Consider the following 25900-nt stretch of genomic DNA (forward strand, 5'->3'; position numbering starts at 1 on the left):
ATGGTGGTTGCCCTCAGTGGCTGTGTTGGTTGCATTCCTAGATGCATGCATGATACCTACACTTTGCTAGATGCATGCATGATACCTATGCTTTTCACTAGATGCATGCAGATCAAGTGCTGGCTCCAGAAAGCATGTTATTATACTTGAATGGGACTTACACTATACTCATTCCCTCCTAGATGTTCCATGCTACCATACATGAATGGAAGGCTTGGACCAAGCACAAAGTCAACATATGCCTTCCATTCCTCAGGATTTTCATATTTCAGGTCTGAAGCCCACAGTGTAACTTTTGCATGCACTAGACAAGATCATTAGTAATGCCATCAATGTCAAGCAAAAGTCCTTACCAGATGATAGACATGATTGTCCTCATCAAACCAGTGTAGCCAATCTAACATGACCTTATCCCATAGTTCCTGCAATTTGTCAATGAAGTGATCAGGTACCATCCAGGGATTCTCCAATGTCCCACAATAGAGACAGAGCAAAGGAACCAAAAGCTTTGTAAATTGGGCAGCAGATCCCTTTGGCAAGTTTTGATGACTAGGTCGATTCTTCATAGCTGTTGCATTTGTGATAGGAGTGCTGTGCTGTAAGTGCTGTTGAGGAGCATTAGAAACAATCTTGGTAACAGCAAGGGGACCCTTAAAACATGTTAGCATCTGTATAGAAATTAGGGATGCTGTAACTACTTACCATGGTATTCTGTGCCCCAGCAGGTTTCCATTTCTTCTCTTGCTCATTGGGGAGGCCACTGAATTTATCCATCACACTGCCATTGACCTGGTTACCTCTATGAGTAATGTACTCACCAGTTTGAGACTCTATGTGACATTTGTGCTGGGCAGAGTCCACAGATTTTCCTTCCTTGTGAGAGCATGAGAGGCCAGATGTGTGGTCGCATTTCTTCTTCTTCTGCAGTAGCCCTGAGCCAAAAATAACTCTAAAAGATAAACAAATATGTTAGTTCAAATAGCTTGATTATAAAAACATACTTACACTCCATCACATTTGAGCTTGCACTTGCATGTAGCTGTGATGACAGAAGGTTGGGAGGGAGTGGCCTTGGTAGTAGTGCAGGCAGCTTCAATGAGGTGGCATGTGATCTTGGCTGGCTTCCTGTGTATTCCCACAGTCTCTTCATCCTCACTCCCCTCTGTGGCAACATCAGGATTGGTGTGGTAGTTGTCCTCACCATCATCCTTGTGACCTGGGGCATGCTGCGAGGTCTGTGTGCTCGAGATAGTGTTGTTGGGTATGTCTGCTGGCAAGACAGATACATTGATGGATATTTTGGCCACTCTGTATGATCACCAGGACCCACCATTTGCATCACATGATGAGTTATATGAGTCTATTGATGCTATACCATATGGTGACTGCCCTTGGCAGTCATTTTCAGTGAAGTACTCAGGCCCATTGCCCAAGGACCCACTGTCTTGGATGTTGGCAGACTATGATGTATGGTACTGAGATCTGCTAAGTCTACTTGAACAACAATTTGGAAATCCAGAATTTGCTGATGCAATCAACTACACTACAAAAGTGAGTTTTACTGATGTACATTGAACAATATATTAACACTAACATCACAGGTCGTAACAGATGAAAATGGCTGGCATGAGGTCTGTGACCTCATGTCAGGTCAGTGGGCATGGGATCAGTCTGTGAGTCTACACATTCATGTCATCTTCCTTCAGTGACAATATATATATTGTCCAGGAACTTATTGCCCAGGATCCAGATACACATAGGGCCATGTTTGCACCTATCATACTAGGCAGCAACAAGATGACAGTCAGCGTAGGCACTGGAAACATGGAATATTACCCACTATACATATCCCTTGGAAATGTTCACAACTGTGTCCATCACTCTCACAGCAGTGCCCTGTCCATTTTGGCCTTTCTGTCCATCCTCAAAAGTAAGTGACCATCTTTTGACTAACTCCAAGGCTCATTCAAATTGCCAACACATAGCTGGTCCCACACACAAAGATGACATCGACTTCTGCTACTTTTGCCACCAGTTATTCCACTCATCACTTGCTGCCATCCTTCAGCCAGTCAAGGACTCAATGAGCAAACCATGAGTGACACAATGTGCAGATGGCCACTTCTGCCATGTCATTTATGGCCTTGGCCCTTACATCACCAATTACCCTGAGCAAGCCTTGCTTGCATGTATTGTGCAGGGTTGGTGTATATGATATGTTATCTGCATTGCTTTTTGAGTGATGTGGCCACTGACCATATGCAGTTGCATGGTGCAAAACAGCAGTCTTGATAGTGGCAGCAGACCACAGGCACATGCCTACAGTGAACAACTCCATATGACAATGGACCCACAAACCCTATGGAATGATTATCGGATTGTAGGCAGCTTCAAGGTAAGCTTTATTGATATGTTTATTTGATATTAATGGCAACTTTTTAAAGCCATTTACAGCCCATTTTCCTCATGTGGATATACATGAGATGATCACACCAGACCTCCTCCATCAATTCATTAAAGGGATATTCAAGGACCACCTTGTTACCTGGGTCAACAAATATCTAGAGCAGAATTACCCCAGGCAGCAAGCCTTGGAAATTATAGCTGAGATTGACTGCCAGTTTGTGTTTCATGTTGGGGCTTAGATCATTCACTGACTGGTAACCATTGCTCACAAAGCAGGCTTGCTGCCATACCACTGTTCCCTGGACTACACCAATTCCCAGAAGGTTGAGAATTTAAGCAGTTGACTGGGGGTGATTTGAAGGCATTGATGAAGGTGAGTAACCTAAAATGTATTCTGATAATCACAGACTAAGTCAAAAACCATCACAATAGATTTATTTGCCTGCCATTAGCAGCTTGGTCCCAGATGTGATGGTCCATGCTATTGCAGCCTTCCTCAAGTTCTGTTACATTGCACAAAAGTCTGTCATCACTGAAAGAGACCTTGACACTATTGATGATGCAGTATGCTGCTTCTATCTCAAACAGGAGATTTTCAAGGAGGTTGGAGTCTGTGAACATTTCTCACTTCCTCACCAACATGCCATGGTTCATTACCACACATTGATCAAAATGTTCAGCCTACCCAATGGTATTTGTTCCTCAATAACTGAGTCTCAGCACATCAAAGCTGTGAAGGAACCATGGCACCACTCAAATCGATATGAGGCACTCAGGCAAGTGTTACTCACAAATCAATGACTGGACAAACTGGCCACAGCATGCTTAGTATACTCACAGAAGGGTATGTTGGACAGCACTTTTGTTCCAGCAGTGAGAAGAGAGGATATTGCCACAGAGGACAGCAAGGATGGAGAGGAGGAAGACAAGTCTCAGGCAGTTGAGGGAGACAAATCAGATTATGATGTCCAGTTAGCATGAAAGCCAGGTGAGTATGACTTGTGACATTTGTGTTGTGCTAGCTAACTGTCTGTGATTTCTTTTAGTACAGAATATACCTCATGTGAGAAAGCTTGTGGCTGCGCACTATGGTTATCCAGAACTTGTCAAGTGCACCCAGCACTATCTATATGACCAACTCAACCCCAATGCAGAGATGTCTGGAGACCATGTCAGTCTTTGTCAATGTCCATCCTTTGATAGTGACATCAAAGTGTTCAACTCCATGTTGGCCACCTACTATGCACCAAGCAATCATTCAGGACATGGCAGAATGCACTGCAATGTCATACACTGAACACCATGGTGGCAGGGTGGGCCAGTGCAATATGATTGCATATTGGTAGACAATGGCAGTTCAGAGAATGATCCACTCTGTGGTCTGCTCATCACTTGTTGTTTACTCTTTTTCTCATTCAAGTTTCAGGGCCATTCACACTCCTGTGTTCTGGTTGAATGGTTTCTACCATTTGGTGATGCACTGGACCCCTTGACAGGAATGTGGGTTGTAGTGCTGGAGGTAAATGCTGCTGGACACCATGTCTGAGCAGTCATTTCTGTCAAATCTATTCTGTGAGGCATTCATCTGATTGGAGTGTTTGGTGCAGATTTTTTACCCATTACATTTCACTTCTTGCAATCTCTCAATGCATTTAATGCATACTATGTCAACAGGTATATAGATCATCACTCATACATGATTTGTTAATTTGAATGAATACAATATCTGTTGTGACATTCTGTGGACACTGAACAATTTATGGCAGTCTGTGGTAGCCTGTGTGTACTGAAGAAACTGTGGCAGTCTGCAGTGGTCTGTACAGAATAGTGCGCACTGGCCAACAGGTCTGACAGTGTGGACAGTCAGTCAACAGTCCATGCAGACATCACAGTTGGGGTGACAAATTTCTGATGTTGCTTGTAGAGTTGTCTTACCAGCAATACCTGTTTTACTACTCCACTTATTGAGCCAGCAGGTCCAGGACTGTTAACAGATCAAAGCACATGACAGACAACAAGAAACACCATCATTATGACCATCTTCTAGTTTGCTTAGTAGATTCATTCCAATGTTTCTGGTAGTACTATAGGAGTGCATGCTGCCATCAAAACCATGGCCCTACTACCAAGGATGATTGCACCAATAAAGTAAAACCTATATTTTACATGAGTACTAGAGCAATTGTTGAGACAGCTGTGGCCCCAAGCACTGTGTAGCCCAGCCCTGTAAGCTGACTTCAGAGTCAAGGCTGGGTGCATGTTATCAGCCCCATCATAAACAAAGAAAGAAAAGAACAAAACAATAGATATACCCTTTCCAATGTCCCATGCAAGATGTCAGAGACTGTTTAAAGAGTGGAAGGTGCAAAAGGTGCAGCCAGGATGAATTTACCCACATACTTCAGCATGTTCAGGTAGCCCTGCAATGAGCTTGACTATATGCATGCTATCAAATGTGCCAGGTGCGAAAGAGGTATGCCAAAGAGAGACTGTAGAGCACTGATCACAACATCAACAAACATTAATGGTATTCAAAGTGCACTAAGCCAACAACTAAGCCAGCAAATTTTGCTTGCTAAACTTTTCCTAAGATTTTCACCATGTAGATAATTCAAGCAGAGTTTTAAAGCATGCCTCCCCTCCACCCAAACCTTTGATGTTCTGCTCACCTACAGGTCAAGTCTGTAACTATCATGGCCAGGGCCTCCTCTGTTGCTAGTACAAGAAATCCCCCCCCCTGTCCATCCCCCAACCCTCCCCCAATACTGTGTCATCCAAGCCCAAGCTGAGGGCTTCTTGGGGCAAAACTATTTACTGGGAGAGGTATACCCACCTTACCAGAGAGCTACTGACTTGGCTATGGGAAAATCCAGCAGATCATGCCATCCTATTCAACAAGAGGAGAGATCAGAGTGCCCTGGGAAATGCAAGGCCCCATGCCTGCCTGCAAAAAAAGAGATCAATGCTGTTATTGCTCAAGTGATCTTCTCTAAAGATCTTGTATATGGGGCAGTTTATGCAACCCAGACTGAGAGGTTTGCTTCAGCGGTGGGTAGCCACCTGGCAAGGTATGCCTTATCACATTGTTCCAAGAGATTAATTCAAAATCCTTGTTACAGCTTGAAGGCCAAATATCAGCAACAAGCATCAAGGTTTAAGTCCACTGGTGAAGGCATCAATCCTAACAATCCAGCTTATTCCAACCTTCTGGGTATGTACCATGGTCCTCCTCTGTATACCATGTGGCTGATCTCACACATGGTTTTTATTTTAGAGGAAGTTGTCACAGAGTTCCCATTCTGGGAGGAATGCAATTGCATGTGGCATGGGAACCCTGCTTATGATGCAAGATTATTTAATCCAGCTCCTGGCACAAACTGGATGGGCAACTTTCTTTCCATTGTGAATCAGGGTGGTACTACTGTGACTGTGACTCCTAGTGGCTCTACTGCAACTGCAACTGTGACTCCTACAGTCACTGATATGCAAGTCCAACAACCAACCAACCAGAACAATACAATGGCAAGGGGGCAATCTGGAGGTCAAACCTTTTGGGAGTTTTATGCTAATCAACCCTCAGGGTACTTCTGGACCTTTCACAGGTGAGGGTGCAAGTATCAATGACTTTTCTATGGGTGGGATAGAGCAAGGGGAGGATGAGGATGAAGAGGGGGAGGTATGTGAGGGAAGGGAGCCTGGGGAATGCCCTCAGTTCATGTCAGTTAATTCTGAACTAACATTCAATGTTGGTGCAGTGAATGACACCCACCACATGAGTTGCTATAAAACTCCTCACTCATGTTACTAATGGGAACCTTAGCCTGTTGATTCTACCCATATGATATTGCCATTCAACAAGCCTGGCCATTGAACACTGTCATGGGACAACCATTCAGCATTCCAGATGTCTCCATATGCCAGATCCCCCCCCTCTGTTATCTCTACATCTACAATGACCTCTGCTGTCAGTGATGGTGCTAACTGGCACCAGGTGGCAAGCTCTGAGACCTCTCAAATGAAGGGGAAAAACATGCTTACTCAGCTCAAGGCTGATTTCAACAAGCAGCTTGGTGAGTTAAATGGAAATTCCTTGGATCAGTGGTGCCAGTTAACTGCACTCAAGACCGAATGCAAAGTGGTCAAGACCCAGGCTTATATGTGCAACAAGGAGATAGCTCATTTGGAAGCAGATGGTGAGAAGGAGTGCAGGGAGGCTCAGAAGATCCATGAGTGTTTCATGGAGAGAAAAAAGTTAGACATACAATACCTCAAGGAGCAAGGGGAGAATCTCCATCTCAGAGTCCAACTGGCAATGCTCCAAGCTCAACCAACCTCTCTTCAGACCCCAGGTCCCAAGTTTTCAATGGCACCTCATCCTCCACCACCACCATGCTGTCTCTTTATCCCACCTTGCCTTCCACTGCCTTTGATGATCTCATTGCAGATGCCTGAATACCAATCAACCTCATACATGCTGTATTGCTCTTCCCCCCAATCCCCTTTGTTTTTCTATTTTCTACAACTATAACCTATGTACTTGCTAGTACAATGTATGTGTGCATGTGGAATGAAATGGTCATCTTTCCTGTGATTCAAAGTGCTTTGTACATGCACATGTGGTGTAGTCTACATGCAAATCCCACATTGCTTGAATAGCCTTTCCATCAGCATGAGGCAATGTTGCTGCCCTGGTGTCCCCTGTTGTTCCTCACCTACATCCTCATCCCCACCACCATCCAACTCCTTGCCTTCCCTTATTGCCCAGTGCATCATTCCTTCGCCAAGCATATCCCTCCATTCACTCTCAAAGAAAATGACCATGTTGTGTAGGATCATGTAGCACATGATCCAATACACAGTAACATGTAAGTCACTGTCCTTATTCACCTTGAGCCGAAGCTCTTGAAATGACTGAAAGCGGCCTTTGAGGGCTGCAAATGCATGTTCCACCCTTACTTGCACCTTTGAAACACTGAGAACAGTATTTCTGCACAACTGGCCTGCAGGTGCACACCTTTGATAAATATTGATTATATATATTCTGTCTATGCATCAGGCTACCTCCACTTGGCTTCTTGAAAGGCATGACACACCACTTCTCTGTCAGATAGGCAGAGTCTGCCCCAATCCAATGACATGGGGGGATGAAGTTCACAGGATCCTGGTACATTCTTGTTCCTTGGAAGGTAAATGCATTATGCACACTACTGGGTTGCCCCAAGGCATAATCCACTATGCTGAGGTTATGTGTCATGATTACAGCCTTCGCATTTCAAGTGAGCATTCATTCCCAATCTGACATTTAAACCTACCTGACAATTTAGTGAAAAACACAGTTTCTGATCATAAAATGCCACATGATTCAGTCACTTGTAAGCCTAAAAGTGGGTCATCCAATGTGTACATTTTGTCCTGAAACTGGGACTAACCGACATTGGTCCCTAGGGGTGGGTAGGCCAGACTGTGAAGGTGGGGTCAGCCAACCTGGCTGGAGGGCAGACCCACTGCCTGAAAGTGGGGTTGGCTGACCCGGCTGGAGGGCGGACCCACTGCCTGAAAGTGGGGTCGGCTGACCTGGCTGGAGGGTGGACCCACTGCCTGAAAGTGGGGTCAGCTGACCTGGCTGGAGGGTGGACCCCCTGCCTGAAAGTGGGGTCAGCCGACCTGGCCACCTCCTGGAAGTGGGGTTGGCCGACATGATTGGAGGATGGACCCACCTCCTGGAAGTGGGGTCTGACATGATGTTGTCATGACATCATTGTGGCTGTGTACCCCATGCCATCACTTTCCCACCATCAAAGCGGAGTTTGAATTTCTCATTGATGTGACTGTGTTTATTATGTACACAGCTGTATTCAGCCCAACAAATGGCCCCTGATGGTATTAAATATCAATATGCTTACCTAATTAGATGTAGCGGAGTTTCAATCTGATTCTGTCATGACATCATTGTGGCTGTGTACCCCTTACCATCACTATCCCACCCTCAAAGTGGAGTTTGAATTTCTCATTGATGTGGCTGTGTTTATTATGTACACAGCTGTATTCAGCCCAACAAATGGCCCCTGATGGTATTAATATCAGTATGCTTATGTAATCACTTGGGGCAGAGTTTCAATCTAATTTTGTCATGACATCATTGTGGCTGTGTACCCCTTACCATCACTATCCCACCCTCAAAGCAGAGTTTGAATTTCTCATTGATGTGGCTGTGTTGACATATGCACAGCTGTATTCAGCTTCACAAATGGCCCCTGATGGTATTATTATCAGTATGCTTATGTAATTAGTTGTGGCAGGGTTTCATTACAAATTTGACATGACATCATTGTAGCTGTGTTTTCATTACCAATTAACTACTGGTCCGCTTTTGTGATTACATAAAAGTAATGTTGTGCTGTGCAGTGTGCCATCAGCATGTCACGTGACATGCTTCACTGCACATGCTGCGACCAGTGGCTGATGACCAAACAGCAGCAAACAGAAAATTTTATAAAAGATGCACTTCAACACACCGCTCTTCATCTTTCTCTCTCCCATGTTCTTCTTACCACTCCCTTGATGCTGGACTTCACCTATGTAGACTGCAGCTGCATGGGTTTAAGGTATGTCTTGTAGTATCCTGTTGTTGTCCTGCAGCCCACTGTGTGCCTGGCCAGCACACTATGGGTGTGTAGGTTACTGATACTATCTTCCTGTGGGTTCTGGGGGTTTAGTCTGTGCCTGCTTTTGCAGGCCAGCTGGGGTTCTGGGGGGTTACATAGTCTGTACCTGCTAGTGCAGGCCAGCTTAGGACTTTTTCATTGTGGGACCTGGGGGCTCAGTCTGTGCCTGCTAATGCAGGCCAGCTTTGTGGGTTCTGGGGGATTTATAGTCTGTGCCTGCCAGTGCAGGCCAGCTTCTGACTGATATCTGTATTATCTTTGTACTAGTCTTTTAAATACCTTATTTTCTCTAGAGATCTCAGTGTCTTTCTGGGGAGGGGCCCCTCCAGGATGCCTGAGGTCTCAGTTCCACTTGGAACATTTGCTCTGTAACTTAGTCCTGTATTTTTCTTGGCTGTGTATTTGCTCAATCCTGTATTTTCTTGGCTGTGTATTTGCTCAATCCTGTATTTTCTGGGCTGTGTATTTGGTTGGTCATTCCTGTATTTCCTTGGCTGTGTATTTGGTTGGTCAATCCTTGTAGTTGCTAGGCTGTGTAACATGAATTGCTCCCATGCTGCTTGATTTTTTGAAGTTGTGTAACCCTAACCCTAACCCTAGCAAAGGACATGCACTGGGCAAAGTAGAAATCCCACCACCCTGGTGATTGAGTCAAAGGGTAAACCTGAGGGTCAGATAAGAGTGAAATCTAAGGGATCCATACCACATGGGGTGGGGGTGAGGTTGTGTGTAAGTAGTAGGCAAATGGGTATGGCATAGGCCAAAGACTTGGGACCCAAGACCAAGGTAATCAATCCATTGGTCTAAGCTCATGTCCAATCCATTGGGTCTAACCTTTACCATACTGGACCATACCTGTCAGTCTTTGGATTACTGGCACTTGGGATCTTTGTATTGGCTGTGCATACCTACATTGTAGCCTGCATTGCTTGTTGGTAGTACATACATATGTTGGTAACTCATGTGGTAGATACCTCAGTTTGAATAAAAACTGTAATGCCTCTATAGGTCTTCTTTATCAGCCTTCTGTCAGGACTTGTACAAGAACACTGCTACATAACATGTCAACTACAGAGCAGGTCCACTTTGTGTTCAGTACCATTTGATCAACTTCATAACATCTCAGCTGTAATGTCCCACCCTTGGTACTGCATTGGTACTTGTCAGTGAACATCAGCAGATCCCTAGAGCTTTATACCCCCCTTGGGTGAGAGAATCAGTTCTAACCTGATAAGAGACTTTAAAAGAAAACAAGCAGATAGACAACTAAGTGCAGAATGTTAGATTAGGATCAAACATGAAGCATGGAGACATGGAAAGAGACTGTCAAGATTGGTTGCTCCTAGGGACAAAGGGGGGGGGGGGGGGGGTTCCACAACACTTAGTGATGAATGCTGATGTGGTACTGGCTACTGGCAGGCACAACCAAAAGGTGCCTAGTGGTGAAGGGAGACCTGCTGAAAGGCCAAAAAGCAAGTAATGTGGAGGGGGCTTACTCTGTACATTGCCATGCTATCTTGCAATGCCCTCATACAAGTTTTCACAGAAAGCTGAAGGTACCAAAATTGAACCTCTTATTGGTATGGGTATGTGCATCTCCCAGTGAGGTCAGCCAACTCCACTTGCAGGAGGTGGGTGCATCCTCCAAACAGGTTGGCTGACCCCACTTCCAGGCAGTGGGTCTACCCTCCAAACAGGTCAGCCTACCCCACTTCCAGGCAGTGGGTCTACCCTCCAAACAGGTCAGCCTACCCCACTTCCAGGAGGTGGGTCCATCCTCCAAACAGGTCGGCCAACCCCACTTTCAGGCAGTGGGTCTACCCTCCAAACAGGTCAGCCTACCCCACTTCCAGGAGGTGGGTCCACCCTCCAGCCAGGTCGGCTGAACCCACTTTCAGGCAGTGGGACCATCCTCCAAACAGGTTGGCCAACCCCACTTTCAGGCAGTGGGTCTACCCTCCAAACAGGTCAGCCTACCCCACTTCCAGGAGGTGGGTCCACCCTCCAGCCAGGTCAGCTGAACCCACTTTCAGGCAGTGGGACCATCCTCCAAACAGGTTGGCCAACCCCACTTTCAGGCAGTGGGTCTACCCTCCAGCCAGGTCAGCCGACCCCACTTCCAGGCAGTGGGTCTGCCCTCCAGCCAGGTCAGCCAAACCCACTTTCAGGCAGTGGGTCTGCCCTCCAGCCAGGTCGGCTGACCCCACTTTCAGGCACTGGGTCCAACCTCCAGCCAGGTTGGCCAACCCCACTTTCAGGCATTGGGTCCAACCTCCAGCTAGGTCAGCTGACCCCACTTTCAGGCACTGGGTCTGCCCTCCAGCTAGGTTGGCCAACCCCACTTCCAGGCACTGGGTCCAACCTCCAGCCAGGTTGGCTGACCCCACTTTCAGGCAGTGGGACCATCCTCCAGCCAGGTTGGCTGACCCCACTTTCAGGCACTGGGTCTGCCCTCCAGCCAGGTCAGCTGACCCCACTTTCAGGCACTGGGTCCAACCTCCAGCCAGGTCGGCCAAACCCACTTCTAGGCAGTGGGACCATCCTCCAAACAGGTTGGCTGACCCCACCTCCAGCCAGGTTGGCCAACCCCACCTCCAGCCAGGTCAGCTGACCCCACTTTCAGGCACTGGGTCTGCCCTCCAGCCAGGTTGGCCAACCCCACTTCCAGGAGGTGGGTGCACCCTTCAAACAGGTCAGCTGACCCCACTTCCAGGGACTGGGACCACCCTCCAAAGAGGTCGGCCAAACCCACTTCTAGGCAGTGGGACCATCCTCCAAACAGGTCAGCCAACCCCACTTCCACACACTGGCCTACCCACCTTTGGGCACCATCGGCTGACATCGGTTAGTCCCACTTTTAGGACAAAATGTACATGTCGGATGACCCACTTTCAGGCCTACAGGTGACTGAAGGGTCTGAAAATGCATCTCCAAACATTCCTGGCCATGCATGAAAGTTTACTGAAGTCCCATCAGCCATGAACACCCCATTTCTCCATGCATGGCAAGTCCATGACTCTGTGAATGTCTGTGCTTGATGTATTCCCTCTGAATGGACATGCAGGATGTAGATGAATCTATCATGCTGATCGAGAATTGCAGCCATGATGCAGTGCATACAGTTCACCACTGTCCCAACACTGATACTGGGCCATTGCCCAATATCTTCAGGGGAGCAAGCATTGCCATAATGGCCCATGCAAAAGGGGAAGATTGCGAGTTGGATAGACACCAGTAACTGCTTGTTATTTGATTGGTTATGGAAGACAGGGTGGTGACTAATTTGATCAAGGATATCATCAAATATCCCTGAATTAACACACAACTTTTTATGAAAGAGGTCTGGGCAATGTTCTGCAAAGTGTTCCAGAAGGTGCAGCTGAGGCACTCTTGGCATTGGTTCCACTGGGCATTCAAGTACCCTGGCAGCCTCAACCTCATCACATAGGGCTTGGATCGCACTCAGAAAGTTTGTATAAGGTGCAGCAATCATATCCATTGTGGAAATAGAGCTGGTAGATGCTGATTCTGAGTCAACTGACATGGATCCCAGGGCTGAAAGGATCAGTGATTCCAGGGAGAGGGGGGGAATGATCATTGGGCTCAGTGGGCTAGGGGAAGAGTTAGATGATGTATCTGTCCAACTGGTGAGCTCTGAATCCATCTCATCAAATAGTTGTGCTCTAATCTCTTCATTTTGCATTTGGGTAGCAGTGATCACCACAACATTGAGAAGTTCCAGTATTTCTATGCAGAGGGATACCCTCAGCATCTTGATGGATGGGTGGACAACCTGATCTATCACTTGTTCCATTTTTTACACTACCACATGTATACTACACTTCGAAGCACTTGTATGATAACTTTGGACTTAGAAAACTTGGTCATTGGATATCTAGAAAGAGAATGTGCTGATTCAGAGCTTGAACTCCCTCTCAGCCACACAAAGTTTAGTAGGGTTTAGTACACTAAAATTTTCCAGCTTAGTTGTCAGCTTAGTCAGCTTAGTGTGCTTTGAATACCATTATTTCATGCCACCTTCAAACCACTGGCTCACATGTGCTAAGGGCACCACCAGTGGCACAGTTGGCTATGGAGGAAAGCCATGTTAATTGTGGCTGATAAATGGTAAAGTGAGGGCTTGGAGTCAAGGATGGGTTCAACATGAGTGATTCTTCAAGGTCTGCTTTGTGCCCTTAATATCCGAGGTAAGGAACCTAGAGGCAAACCAAATTGGTGAATCATGCAAGCTACTGCTAGAGTACCCACTTGAATGTTCCCTGTAAATTCAAAACCCCCACATGCCCAATATCCCATGGCACACCCTGATCAACAGCCTCATTGACAAGTGAAAGGGCATGTGCATAACACCCAAGGGTTGGGAAACAAGCCAGTGATGACCAGAGGTCCAGTAGTTCAGACCAGAATGGTATAAGCCAAGTTTGGGGGCAAGGGTCAAGACTGAGGAATGTTCTGGGAACCCAAGGCCAGAGAAGTGACAACAAGTGGTCCAAAGGCCAGTCTAGGTGGTTCAGCAGGCTGGGACAAGGCAAAGCTGAGTCCAGGAGTGATTAGACTGGCTGGACAGGGCTTTCCAGAGACAGCTGAAAGCTGAAACCAATGTTTCAGAGGGCTGGTAGTTGCACTTCAGAGCTGGGTTAAGGCAACATGAAGTCCAGGAATGACTGGGTGAGGCCCAGGGGTGTGCTTCAGAGCCAGGTCAGGGAAAACCAGAGGCCAAAAGGTGTACAAGGGACTGGTAATGTCCAACAAATGTACCAGGGGTGTATCACTAGGGCCATAGGTGTGCCTCAAAGCTGGTTCAGGGCAATATGGTGGCTGAGAGGGTCCAGAGAGGTCCAGAGATGACCAAAGATGGTCCAGGGGTGTACCAGTGTGCTGCTGAGTGACACTGGAATGACACAAAGGCTGGGTGGTTGCCAGGAAGACCAGGAAACCAGCCTAGGAACACTCTGGTTGGACTGGGAGTGCACTGCAGGGGTACCAAGGGTCATGAGAAGTGCTGATGAAGGCTGAGACAGGTCCAAGGTCTGCTCCAGGGGGTCATAGGGTCTGAGAATGTGTATCTACAGAAAAAGAAAACAGGTAACAGAAAACCAAGAAAACATATAACAAGGAAACATGAAACCAGGGCTAGAGGCAGGGGTCAAAGCTGAAGGCTGAGACCAAGGGTGGCTCAGGCCAGGGGTGGCAAAAGCTGGAGACCAAGACTGGGAGTGGCTGAAGCCAGTTGTGCTAAAGTGAGTGGTCTGGAGAAAACAGCCAGACCGAAGACTGGTCAAGGGGACAGAAGGCCAGGAAGGCCAGGAGCTGGTCTGAGGGTCAGAGAGGACCGGAAGGGCCAACTGGGGACTGGTCTAATGGTCAAGGAGGGCTTAGAAAAGCCAGGTGGGGACCAGTCAGGAGCGAGTGAGGGCCAGAAGGGCTAGAAAGAGCAGTGGGAGACTGGTTTGGACTTGGACAGGGATGCAAGGCCAGAAATGCCAAAGGAAGACTGGTATGGACTTGGGCCAGGCTGGAGTGACTGGCTGAAGGGGTTGGAGAGGTTTGGGGTAGTTGGAGATGACCTGAGGTGCCATTTAGCTGGTGGGCTGACAACCAGAGGCCAAAACAGTGTAGGCCAGTGGGCTAACACTGAGACTGGGGTAACCAGGGGTAGCAAGATGCAAACCCAAGGCCAGAAGTGGCAAGGCTGGGTGAGTTTCTGGAGGTCAGTGAGGGATTGGAAACTGTCTAGGACAGCCAGAGTTTGGTTTGGACAAGGACCAGAGGGCCAGACATAGCTAGGCATGAACTGGGGACCAGAAGGTCATAAGACTGGTTCAATGAAGGCCTAGGAGTGTTGGCAGGAGGTGAGTCTGGGTCTTGAGTCCAGTTTAGGGGTGTCCAGAGTTGGTTGGTGGTGGGTTGTCCAGTGGTAAGAAGCCCAAGGGCCAAAAACCATTGGAGGATTGGTTCAGGGGGTCTGGAGACTGGGTGAGGCCTAGGGGTTATCCAGCCAAAGGGCTGACAACAGGAGGCTGAGACTGGTGTGAGTCAAAGTGTGGTTCAGTGGTGAAAACCAACCAAAACCAACACAAAAGACAAAAAGAGCAAGTGGTGGTGTGCCCATGTGGTACCTAGATGGTAGAACCTTTGATTTGGGTGGGTTTTTGTGAGCTACAACACTCAAGGACAAGTGCTGAGGGTTGGGGGTGCTCCTGACAAAGAAGGAGCAAGAATGCAATAGAAAGTGATATAGTAGACTGCTGTCAGCCTACAGAAGGATGGATGGCAACTTAATTCAATGTCCTAAGCTGCACTGAGCTCAGGGAGGGCTTGGAGCAAAGTATATTGATGATAGACAAGGATAAGCGAAGTAGAAAATAGTTAGACCCTTAATAAAGTCTCAACTATCAAAGCTGGTGAATGAATTACTGAGTGATGATAAAAATGCAAGCAAGAGGGGCTCTCTGATGTCTTCTTCTTTTTTTGCTATCTGAGTACAGTGATTTATATATAGTACAGGGGTGTTGCCCTTGGAAAACAAGGTGCAAACACTTGGTAAGTGATTGGTAACTACTGATGAGTAAGGAATGTAAGCAATGGGTAATCATCTTGGAAAGCATTGGTAAGCATTGGTAAGGATTAGCAAGCCAAAAAGCAAAGAATCAGTAAGCAAAGTCAAAAGATTGGTAAGTATTGGCAATAGGTGAGTCAGAGACAGTCAGAATGTCAAAGTATGAGTCAAGTAATGTCAGGAACTGGGAAAGTGCACTGGAATTGCATTAGGGGGAGGCTGTGCATGTCACATCTCAAAGAGATCACTTCTAGGCCAAGGTGGGATGACAGAGAGGCAGTGCTGATCTGATGCCAATATAGTACATCCAAAAGTGGAGAGGGTGAGTCAGATGTCAACAGGGGTCAAGCTTTGGAGGTCTGTGGGGTGACAGGAGCATAGGGGATCACAACTTTCCCCCCCAAACCATCCTCTCAGTGAAGCAAATAAAAACTTCATGAATGAGGCTCTGTTGGAAGAGAGGATGAAGGGGGAGTGTCTTCTGCTGTATCTTGCAACAAGGAGGCAAGATGTGCATCATACTTGTCATGGATGTGATCAGGGAGAGTGGAGAACAGTAGATTATACTGTAGCTGTCACAATCTTGCAAGAATGATGGACAAGACTGGTATGAAGACATTGCAGGGAGCAGGGAGGAAGGATCCATATGCTTCTTGGGCTGGAGAGACTGAAATGACCATGTAAGACCTTTCCAAGTGAATGACAGACCTGAGGTGACCAAAGAATGTCCTCCTAGAGGTCATACTGACAAAAAGAACACACTGTCCAAGCTGGATGGGCTGAGAGGGCACAGATGAGGGTGGGATGTACCAGGATGCTTTGGGATGGAAGCTGGTAGGAACTCCTGGTAGATATATGTAGCCATGGTCCCTAGAAAGGGAACAAGCAAAATGATTGACTTGGAGGCAGCCATATCAGAAGAATTTAGCGAAATGAGTGTCTTTTGGAGGGAGTGCTGTTGAAATGTGTGGAGTGTGCAAATCCTTTCCAATTTTGGAAGGTAGGATCACATGGCTGAGCACTACAAGTGAGTGTGGGAATGGTCTCAGTATCTGCAGAAATGGCAGAGATATGTCAAAAACCAGAATGCCATGCACAGGTGCTTAAGAATTTTAACCAGCGCTTAACTCGCTCCCTTTCTTTTTCTTTGGCACTGATGACTTGTTCTTGTGTGAGGGATGACTGCCAACATTTCTGGCTGTCCTTCTTCATATGAGGGCTATGGTCTTCATCTCCATTCATCAGCTGTATCCATGTCCACCTCACCAAACACCTTTGGTGTGTGACACCAGTGAGACTGGTGAACACACAATCACTGAGGGCCAAGGACTACTGAGATAGTGAGACCAGAGTACCAACACAAATGTCAAGGGCTGGGAGCAACCCAGGGCAGGTGGTTTGGGAGTGTTTCAGTATGCAAGGACTGGGCCAGGGAACCAGGGACTGGTGTGTAGGGACTGAGTGGGGTTGTGCTGAGGGCACTGGAGAGGTAACAGACAGGGGTTTGGAAGAGAGTAGATCACTAGCAAGGTCCCTTATCCCCCTCTTAGGGTAGACTTCCCAAGTCTACAGGGGTACAAGGTGTGTGCCAGGACTGCTAAGAGGAGTACTGGATGGGATAGTAGGAGTACTACCACTGGAGTTGTAAATCCAAGTACTGAAACATGGAGACCAGCTTAACAGGTGTCAAGACTGGTTCCAGGAAGCTTTTACAAGGCCATAAAAAGCTTTGAAACTGGAGATACAAGACTGGCAGGGCAGGCTGGACTGGTACAAGGATAGTAAGGAGTGTTGGAGTCAAAAGTAAGGGTATGAAGGCCAGAACCAGAGCCCAAGAGGAAGCAAGGAGGCTGGTGAAAAATGGCAGGCCAAAGACAACTGGTAAGACTGGAGTTGGGAGAGTGGGTAGGACCAGAGTTCTGGAGTCGATGGTGGGGTGACAGTAGTGATGGTAAGGGGGAAGGTGAGGGGTTAGCTGGCACCTGAAGGGCCTCATGAACATACAAGTTCCAGGGCAAGTGGGTGAGCTGGGAAACAGACCAGCAGAGTCAGGGGTTTGTCAGATGGGCTGAGGCCTGGGGTTGTCTTGCAAGCAAATTCATGCTCCAAGGCAGGGTTGATGTCAGGGGAGTTAGCAAACTTTAGTATTAGGTGGGGATAGGTGACTGCACTACACTCAGCCACCAATGGGTGCCTATGAGTGGGCTAGTCAGTTCCCTACAACCTAGATACTTCAGTTCCTAATGAGTTGACAAGGCCAGTTAAATAGGGGTCGGAGACCGAGAGAGAACCAAGGCCAGGTCCACCAAGGACCAGAAAGAGGTGCTAGGTTAAGACCATAGCACTGGGGTAGAGGTCAGGGGTAGTTCCAGGATGAGGGACAAGCCCGAAGGCCAAAGGAGTGGCAAGGGAGTAGCATAGAGCTACCCAAGGGGTATCAGAGGCCAAGGGAGGCTGGAGATGGAAGACTGGCCAAAAGAAATGAGTCTGGAGTGAGCAAGACTAGTCAGAGGTCATGAGGAAGTCCAGAGATAAAACACCAGAAAAGAGAAAGAAGGCCAGAGTCAGCAAGACCGGTCAGGGGCTATAAGGAAGTCTGGAAATGACAGGCCAGACAAAGGCTGACAAGGCCTAGTGAGGGAGGGAAGACCAGAACTGGGGAGACCAGTCATAAGGGAGTCTGGAGGTGAAAAAACCAGACACAAATAGGGGGACTGGAGTTAGCAAGTCTGGTCCAAGGCTACAAAGCTGGGTTGAGGCCAAGGGAAGTCTGGGGACTGGCAGGATGAGCCAGGAGGACTGCTAAGGGGAACAGATCTCTACTGAGACCACCAGTTTTGGCTTCTGGTGTACTAGAGTACCAACTTGTTGACCTGGTTAGAATCCTGGGGCAGACTCTAATTGTTTTGTCTCAACCAAGACCACCAGTTATGGCTTCTGGAGTACATAGTTACCAACTTGTTAACCTGGTTAAGATCCCAGGGTGGATGGAGGACAGGGAAAGGACTGGAAATGAGGTTGGGGACCAGGATAGGGGCTGGAGGACTGGCAGACCAGTCCTAGACTGAAAACCAGGGGCCAGGAGCAAGTCCAAAGGACTAGCATGCCCAGGGGTGCCTCCAAGTGAAAAGAGAGGCTGGAAGAGAGGTCAGGGACCGGGCTAAGGGCAAGAGGGCTGGCAGACTGGTCCTAGACTGAAGTGGAGGTGTCAAACACTAGCCAAGACCACCAGAGCCAAGGTCTGGAGCAAGTCTGAAAGACAAGCACCATCCTGAGGCTGAGGTGACTAGTGCAGGACCAGGACAAGGGATAGGAGAGTCTGAGGAAAGCCAGGACTGGTCCAAGACCTAGTAACAGGTCTAGACAAGTCCAGGTGAGGTGTTTGAATCAAACTGGGGCCAGGATGGCCAGTAACAAAGGGCAGAAGGCCGAGAGAAGTGGCAGACTGGCTTCAGACAAGTCCAGGTGAGTGTGGACAAGCCAACCTAAGGCCAGACAGGCCAGTAACAGACAGTCTGGAGACTGGAAAGGGGTCCAGGGCTCCAAGGCCAGTGTAACAAAGGCCAAGGGTGGAGACTGGGCCCAAAAACCACTGAAGCCAAGTGCCAATGGGGAACAGGGAAGGTGTTGAGGACCAGGACTGGCTAGGTCCAGGCCTTGGGGCTGCACCAGAGGTGCACAGAGGTCAAAAGACCAACATCAGGGAGTCAGGAGGTCAAATGAGTGATATGATCCCAGTGTTCAGTACAGTAGAACTGGTCAAAGACAGCTGGGCTAGAGTGCTGGGATGACTGAGGTAAGGACTGTGGTGAAGACCAGGGTGACCAGCCAGGAGTCAGAGGTAGCTCAGGGGAGCTAACAGAAGTGAGTCTGGTTGTTGAGGCCAGCTCAGGGGCAAGTCTGGAGGGTAATTCTGACTTGGAAGTGGGCTCAGGCATGAACTGGGGTTGGTGGTGAGTCTGGATTCATCAGAACATCACTTTGAGCTGTGGAGCTCTCCACAGTGCTCCATAATACACAGAGTCCCCTAGCTAGGTCCAGGCTGGACAGATGCACCCAACAACACTTTTTGCTATGGCTAGTTGCCTGTTACTATGGAATGGTCACATTGTCATGGAACTTTGTCCAGTATCTTACTTACTATGGATTGCTATGGAACTTTCATGCTTAGATATCACTGTACAAAACTGGCCAGACTGTATTCTCCTTGGGGTGTTGTCCAGTACTCCCCATCTCAATGTTTACTTTGCAAACATGTGATCACTCCACAACTAGGAACAGTTCACAGCAGGTATGACAGGAACAGGAGCATTGGCATCAATTGTGTACTACATGTAATGACAGGCATGACAGGACTAGGTATTATGAAATCAATCAAGGACTGCCTGAATGTGCTGGTACCTCTCTACATTCAAATCAACCTCTTGCAGTGCAGCCCTGATACGAGGAGTCAGCATGAGCATGTCAGCCCCCCCAGTGCTTACCATCCTTCCTTTTCCCACTGAGAAAGCTGATTGTGCAACCTTGTGCCATGATAGGGATTACAAAGGATGTCATTCAGCACCTTCATCATGCCATGGAAAATGGAATTGTAAGCCTTGCCAGAGAATTGAGGCATCATCTTTTCTGTGCCATTCTTTGCAAATCCATCCAACACACAATGATACTGTGAGAAAAGTTTGAGTTGCAGTGACTTCAGGTGTAAAATAACTCACCATGGCTGTGACAAGAGCCAGACAGGAAAGGGGAACTGAATTGTTGAAGGACTCAGGACGCTTATCTGCAATTCAATAGGTCCCAGTATAGTAGAATTGTATGACAGCTTCCTGGAGGGCAGGGTGAGTGAAATTCCTGGTTTTTCCCTGATAAACCAATCCATTAGTAGTGCAGACAATGAACTGTGTGAATGTACATTCTCATCGAAACTGTCTTGCAGGAAAAGCAAGTTGTCAAGGAGCTTTGCAGCAGCAGTCTCTATCCATTATACATGAACCTGTGGTGCAACATCAGAAGGAGGGACAAGGTTGAACACAGATGGCATGGTTGCCAGCATAACTGACTTCAATTCCAAATGCCAGGTAGATATATCACCAAGGAGCTACCAGCAGTATGTCAGTAGCTGTAACCAAAAGATGGGACTACTTACGAGGCATGCCATATCTTGCTTGTGGTCAGGCCAGTAACCTATAAAGTTAGGATAATGAGACATGTATAAAGCAAAAATATTGTTACTCACCATCTTCAAATTGCACACTGTGTTGATTCCACTCAACAACAACAGTGACAAGTGCCTCTGTTATGGGGAGGTTGAGGTTGTGAGATTTTGATGGGAATGGGTTAGAAAGTGCATGTGCAGCCCTGCATTCTCACTTAGCATCTTTGAGACAGTCCTTCCATACTGCCTTGTAAAATCTCAGTTGTGAAGGCAATGGGCCCTCATCTGTAGCTTTCTACAAGGGGCTCTGGTGCACTGAGATACTTTGTTGACCAAGTCGTGCACAAGGGAGAACGTCGATGACAGTGCCACATTGGGAACCCTAAAATAACAATCTGAATAAATAAAGCTAGCAGGAATGGCATTTTCATACCTCTGGCTGAGCCTTGTCCTTGGATTGTAAGCTTTGCAGAGCCACATTGTCATCCTCATCACATGAGTACTGAAACTTGTGGTCAGGGGGTAAGGAATTGTGGTGAATAGGATTGCTTGTCATCGTTTCTTGGGAGAAGCCTAACAAAGAATGTTGAGCCAATACCATAATAACCTCTGACACATACCAGGATGAGTTGATTGCCTAAGATTCATTGCACCCCATCCAAATGCGTCATCCTCATCTTTGTCAAACTCATTGCTGGAGACCTTGCCAACCTCTGTGTCTGATGGGTTATTACTCAAGGACTCTGACTCCTCTTCTGAGGAGCCCTCTGATGACAGCTTCTCTGAACTCTTGTGGCGAACATCAGTGGTTGCTGAAGTTTGTCTCAATGAGAGCAAGCTATCAAGGGAGGGGTTGATACAAGAGTCAGGGACAGTAGCAGGCAGCTGGTGGGGGATAAACCAAGACTGGTAGTTGGGCTGGGGTGTTGGCAGATGAGATGTATTACTGGGAACTTGGTCTCCCCAAATTGTGGCAATATAAGGATTATTGAGCACTTGAAGGTCAGGTTCCATCCTGGGAGGCACAATATGACCTGGCTGTTGAGCCAGAACACTGAAACCAAAGTGATGGGAGTTTGTGGGGCACTGATGGAAGACAGGTGTTGCTACTGCTGTTGAAGACTGAGGGACAGGATTCTGAAATGAACATTGTATATCAGTATGAAAAGACACTCACCAGAGGCATATCAGCTGGGCTAGGACCATTCGCAATGGAGGCATGTAGGGTGGTGGGGCGACATTGGACTTTGCAAGCAGTTAGCTTGATATTTGCAAATAACTAGAACTGACCTTCAGTTTTGCATTCTGGCCAGCACTGTGGGCCCCACCCTTTTTCTGCCAAGTGGGTGGAGGTGCAAGAGGATTTATAATGGAATTGTTGGGGAGATCCATTGACTTTTGTGGCCATGTAGCTTGGCCTTCAAGGGCAGTACCAATCCGCTCCAATTGCTCAGCCCTTCCACCTGAACCCACCCCTGCCCTTCCACTATAACAGAGTCCTGCTGTGGCAACACACTGAGACTCTTCAAGATTGACAGGTGGGCTGCCTAGACACTTGTTTTTTGTGGGTCAAGTGCTTCCATTGGCCTCTGGTTGTCATTTGGCTTTTTTGCTATCCTTCTTTTTCAGTGGGATTGTTCCAGATTGGGTGGATATCTGAAGGTACAAGCAGTTAAACAGAGAACAGTATAAGATGGAAGCCTGGGGACCATGATGAAATGACATCTTGTGAATCCATATAAATATTGACAGGTTCATCACAAGATGTAAAACAAAATGATGCATGGAGATGGTTACCCACTGCAAATGAATTGAAACACTTTACATGTAACATACACATACAGAATGTGAACTAAACATATAATTCATGCTAAGACTACATGCCTTTGAAGCATTTATTGGGTATAGGAGGGTTATCCATGCTCCTTACCTCTTCACAAAGGTGTTTAGAAGACATAATTGCCAAAGACATAACATCCATATCATTCTCCTGACTTGGACACATGCTTGAATTAAGCACTTTGTGCTGGGTGATGATCTGCTGGAATGCATTTGTCATCTCTGGTGGTTTCTTGTATGACATGCTGGCCAAGAAATGATCAAAAAGGGAGATAACGTCAGAGAACTGCACTGCAGTTCTGCTCAGCAGGGACTGCCCAAGCAATATGCACCACTCATTAGCCAGAGGGATTAGATCTTGAAAATATTGCAAGACCTCGGAATCCAGCCTTGATTCAGACAGGTCATTAAGGAATGTGAACTTGGTGCATCTGGTGATTTCAAGATCTTTGGCCACCTTTTCACTCCACAAGCCAAGAAGTGTCTTTACATGGCTGATATCTTGATGCTCATGGCCAAGTGGCCCATCATAAAGGATGGAAATCCAGATGAAAACATAGAACAGGGATTTGATATCGTCCACAAATGTATGGTGTATAGTAGTAGGGTGATCGATGAATACATGGGTGAGAGAGGTGCTTTTCCAGATCGATGGGACATTAGTCTTTCCACTTTTAGTGATGGCTTCCTTGAGTTGGCAAAGGATATTCACTGAAAGGAAGGGGACTGTCCCCTTTGCATACTATCAGCTTCAAGTTCCAAAATGTTTTGTGTAGTACTTACTGTGCCACCCAAGTCATATTCCCCCTGAAACATGACCCATACAGCAAATTCCCAGTCAAGGAGAAAGCTACATGGTTGATGCTACAATCTCGATGGAGGACACCCCTCCCGAGAGCCTGCTGTTGGACTGTTAAAGAAATTAGTATTGATTTTACAAGTGGAAGAGGATACTGTACTTCATAAAATATCTTGGATGCATGAAACGAGTTCCTTTTTTGTCTTGAACATTACCATTGGCCTTGCACACAGCTTCATAGCCAATCGCACATGAGTTCTCCGAGACTTCATGCACAATTCGCCACTTCTCATCATGATATCATTCAGTTTTATCAACAATGCCCAGCTTGACCTCAATGACCCAGTAGTGTTGCAACTTGGGAACTCTGTCAATGTCCTGGACCAGCTTCATCATGTTGACTTCAGTGCAGGGCTGTCCTCTGCTCTGAACTCCTCCACCCAATAATCCTTGATGATGTAGTATTCCCCATTGTAGCATGCAAGGTAACAAACAGTACCCCTTCCTAGAAAGCCTGTGCTCGAGAATAATACATCGAGCACCTCATAGAAAGGTCTTGTTTACTTGGATCCTCTTGATTGCTGGGATGTGTTCAAGTAATGCAAGAGTCAGGAGTGAGTTTGCACTGGGGAGGATGCCTGACTCCAAGTGAGGAGAAGGCATTGCAGGAGAGGGGAAAGGGGAGAGAGGTATCACAAGTGCTGTGCATTTGTGGCTGTGTGCAGGATGGGGGGATATCTCTATGGTCAAATCAAAGCCAAGGGTTGAGCAGGAGCCAAACGCAACAGCACATACAATGTATATGAAGACTTCTGCATCAGTGTGGATATTGATAGAGGGTGAGATTGCACCACCAGAGTGGTCATAAAAGTGAAGTCAAAGAAGTTTGCTATCAGTAATTGATAATCCAAGGACATAGCGCCTCCAGGGATGGCTGACAAGGGTTAGATATGCCTTAGTGTCCATCATCTTCCCAAGGCAGGATGCTGGCTTGAAAGACTCCTTTGAGTACTCAGCAATGACTTTGGGACTTAACCATGTAATCTCATCAAGGGATACTGGGGTGTTATCGACAAGGATGAGGTCAGGCTTTTGGGAATAACCTGTAGAACCTTGCAAGCTGGTTCTGCTCCAGTCTGCCATACATTGATGCTGGGGTTTGCTGGATAGACTGGGCATTGTGGATTTGGTGGCAGTTCCAATAGCATTGAGAAACAGAGCAACTTGCTTTTCAAAGTAGAGCTTTTCCAACTCTACTGGCAGCTCTGAGGCAAGTGGCCCAGGTTGCTCAGGAGGTGAATCAGAGCCTGGGGGTGGACGAAGCTCCCAGTTCCAGCGCTTTCTATTGTCATCATATAGGCTGACCAGGCTGTCCTCTGACAAGCCACCCTGGTTGAAGGAGGCAGAATAGCTATGGACACATGTGGGAATTGTTTTCAGAGGGACAATCAGGGACCTGGGAGCTATGGAGGTAAATGTATCTCTGAAGGACTCGAAGATAATATTTGTAACATAACTGAGGCTCTGAGGAGAGCTAACTTGTATCTGTGGTTCATGGATGATGGTGCCCTCAAGTTCTGAAGCAGTGAACTTGTCCATAACATGAACTGTGCAGCCATGTTTGGGCAGGGGGAGAGAACTGATCAGCTTGTAGGTACCATCTATTGTTTGATATCTGTTTTTGTTTGAGTCTTTGGACATCTCTGAGGGTTGTTGACAAGTAGGGTCACACATTCAAAAATGGTGCCACCTCTCAAAATACTGATGCATTTCAACATTAACATGTAATAAGCTCTGGTATATGGTAAGGTAACATGTATGTTGACTAGATGGGAGGAGAGTCCAAATGACTTAGGGAAAAGTATGTATTTTTGTCAAAGTATTTGTTGAGATAGAATTTGGTAGAATGCTCGAAGGAGTTGTATGCCATCAATCAATTATCTGCAGTTTTCCCGAAGCGAGGTATGAGATGTGTGAACACCCAGACCTGACTGAGTGGGATGACATCACCAAGACATTGGCCATTTGCTCTCTTTGTGCACCTAAGGATATGTAGGTGTGTCACATCTTCAGCTGCTATGTCAAAATGTTGAATGTAGACCAAAAAACAGTCTGTCCATGACCATCTTACCCCCCTCTTGCCAAAAGGGCACATCAGGAGACAGAGCTGGCCAACAACATGACCTAAGATACTCTTGTGAGTGACATGGAAAAATAGTGTGGACCATGAACCTTTCAGGCCACTCTCTGGCCATTTGAAATGGGGGTCCACATTGATGATAGCTGCATCATAGCAGCCAAGGGTCCAGGTCTCACAAGGTGGAGAACAGAAGAGAGTCTGGGCAGGGAGGATGTCCATGATATCATGTATCACTGTGTTCTGCAGCTGCATCTTGTACCAAACCTGCAGATCAGTAAAAGGCAGGGTTGAAGAGCTTGATCCCTGATGTTGCCCA

General features: G+C 47.1%; 4 protein-coding genes across 4 annotated transcripts; 3 read left to right on the forward strand and 1 right to left on the reverse strand.

Annotated features, from left to right (window-relative positions):
* Positions 1 to 1263: 1263 nt before the first annotated feature.
* Positions 1264 to 3952, forward strand: F5J12DRAFT_905227 (uncharacterized protein; the record flags this gene model as incomplete). Its single annotated transcript, XM_051748633.1, has 12 exons — positions 1264 to 1467; positions 1602 to 1673; positions 1729 to 1930; positions 1986 to 2071; positions 2174 to 2207; positions 2241 to 2395; positions 2445 to 2620; positions 2680 to 2729; positions 2873 to 3186; positions 3247 to 3377; positions 3475 to 3691; positions 3719 to 3952. The coding sequence occupies 12 exons, from the start codon at positions 1264 to 1266 to the stop codon at positions 3950 to 3952; spliced, it is 1875 nt and encodes a 624-aa protein (XP_051600937.1).
* An 879-nt stretch (positions 3953 to 4831) lies between these two features.
* On the forward strand, positions 4832 to 6603 carry F5J12DRAFT_782309 (uncharacterized protein; the record flags this gene model as incomplete). Its single annotated transcript, XM_051742707.1, has 7 exons — positions 4832 to 4868; positions 5108 to 5474; positions 5526 to 5617; positions 5681 to 5947; positions 6009 to 6082; positions 6311 to 6476; positions 6506 to 6603. 7 exons carry the CDS (start codon positions 4832 to 4834, stop codon positions 6601 to 6603), a joined length of 1101 nt encoding a protein of 366 aa, XP_051600938.1.
* A 12451-nt stretch (positions 6604 to 19054) lies between these two features.
* On the forward strand, positions 19055 to 19608 carry F5J12DRAFT_782310 (uncharacterized protein; the record flags this gene model as incomplete). Its single annotated transcript, XM_051742708.1, has 3 exons — positions 19055 to 19116; positions 19271 to 19430; positions 19453 to 19608. The coding sequence occupies 3 exons, from the start codon at positions 19055 to 19057 to the stop codon at positions 19606 to 19608; spliced, it is 378 nt and encodes a 125-aa protein (XP_051600939.1).
* Positions 19609 to 20021: 413 nt separating this feature from the next.
* On the reverse strand, positions 20022 to 25063 carry F5J12DRAFT_782311 (uncharacterized protein; the record flags this gene model as incomplete). The annotated part of the gene is made up of 22 exons (XM_051742709.1): positions 20022 to 20088; positions 20136 to 20287; positions 20311 to 20317; positions 20367 to 20431; positions 20645 to 20749; positions 20798 to 20835; positions 20888 to 20944; positions 21131 to 21188; positions 21240 to 21379; positions 21427 to 21943; positions 21984 to 22051; positions 22097 to 22141; positions 22203 to 22353; positions 22737 to 23333; positions 23429 to 23452; positions 23514 to 23555; positions 23660 to 23822; positions 23847 to 23958; positions 24009 to 24025; positions 24240 to 24256; positions 24384 to 24855; positions 24984 to 25063. 22 exons carry the CDS (start codon positions 25061 to 25063, stop codon positions 20022 to 20024), a joined length of 2994 nt encoding a protein of 997 aa, XP_051600940.1.
* Positions 25064 to 25900: the final 837 nt, after the last annotated feature.

The sequence above is a fragment of the Pisolithus orientalis genome, assembly GCF_024613125.1.
Source record: "Pisolithus orientalis strain OTSU chromosome Unknown F5J12scaffold_11, whole genome shotgun sequence".
NCBI lineage: Eukaryota > Fungi > Basidiomycota > Agaricomycetes > Boletales > Pisolithaceae > Pisolithus > Pisolithus orientalis.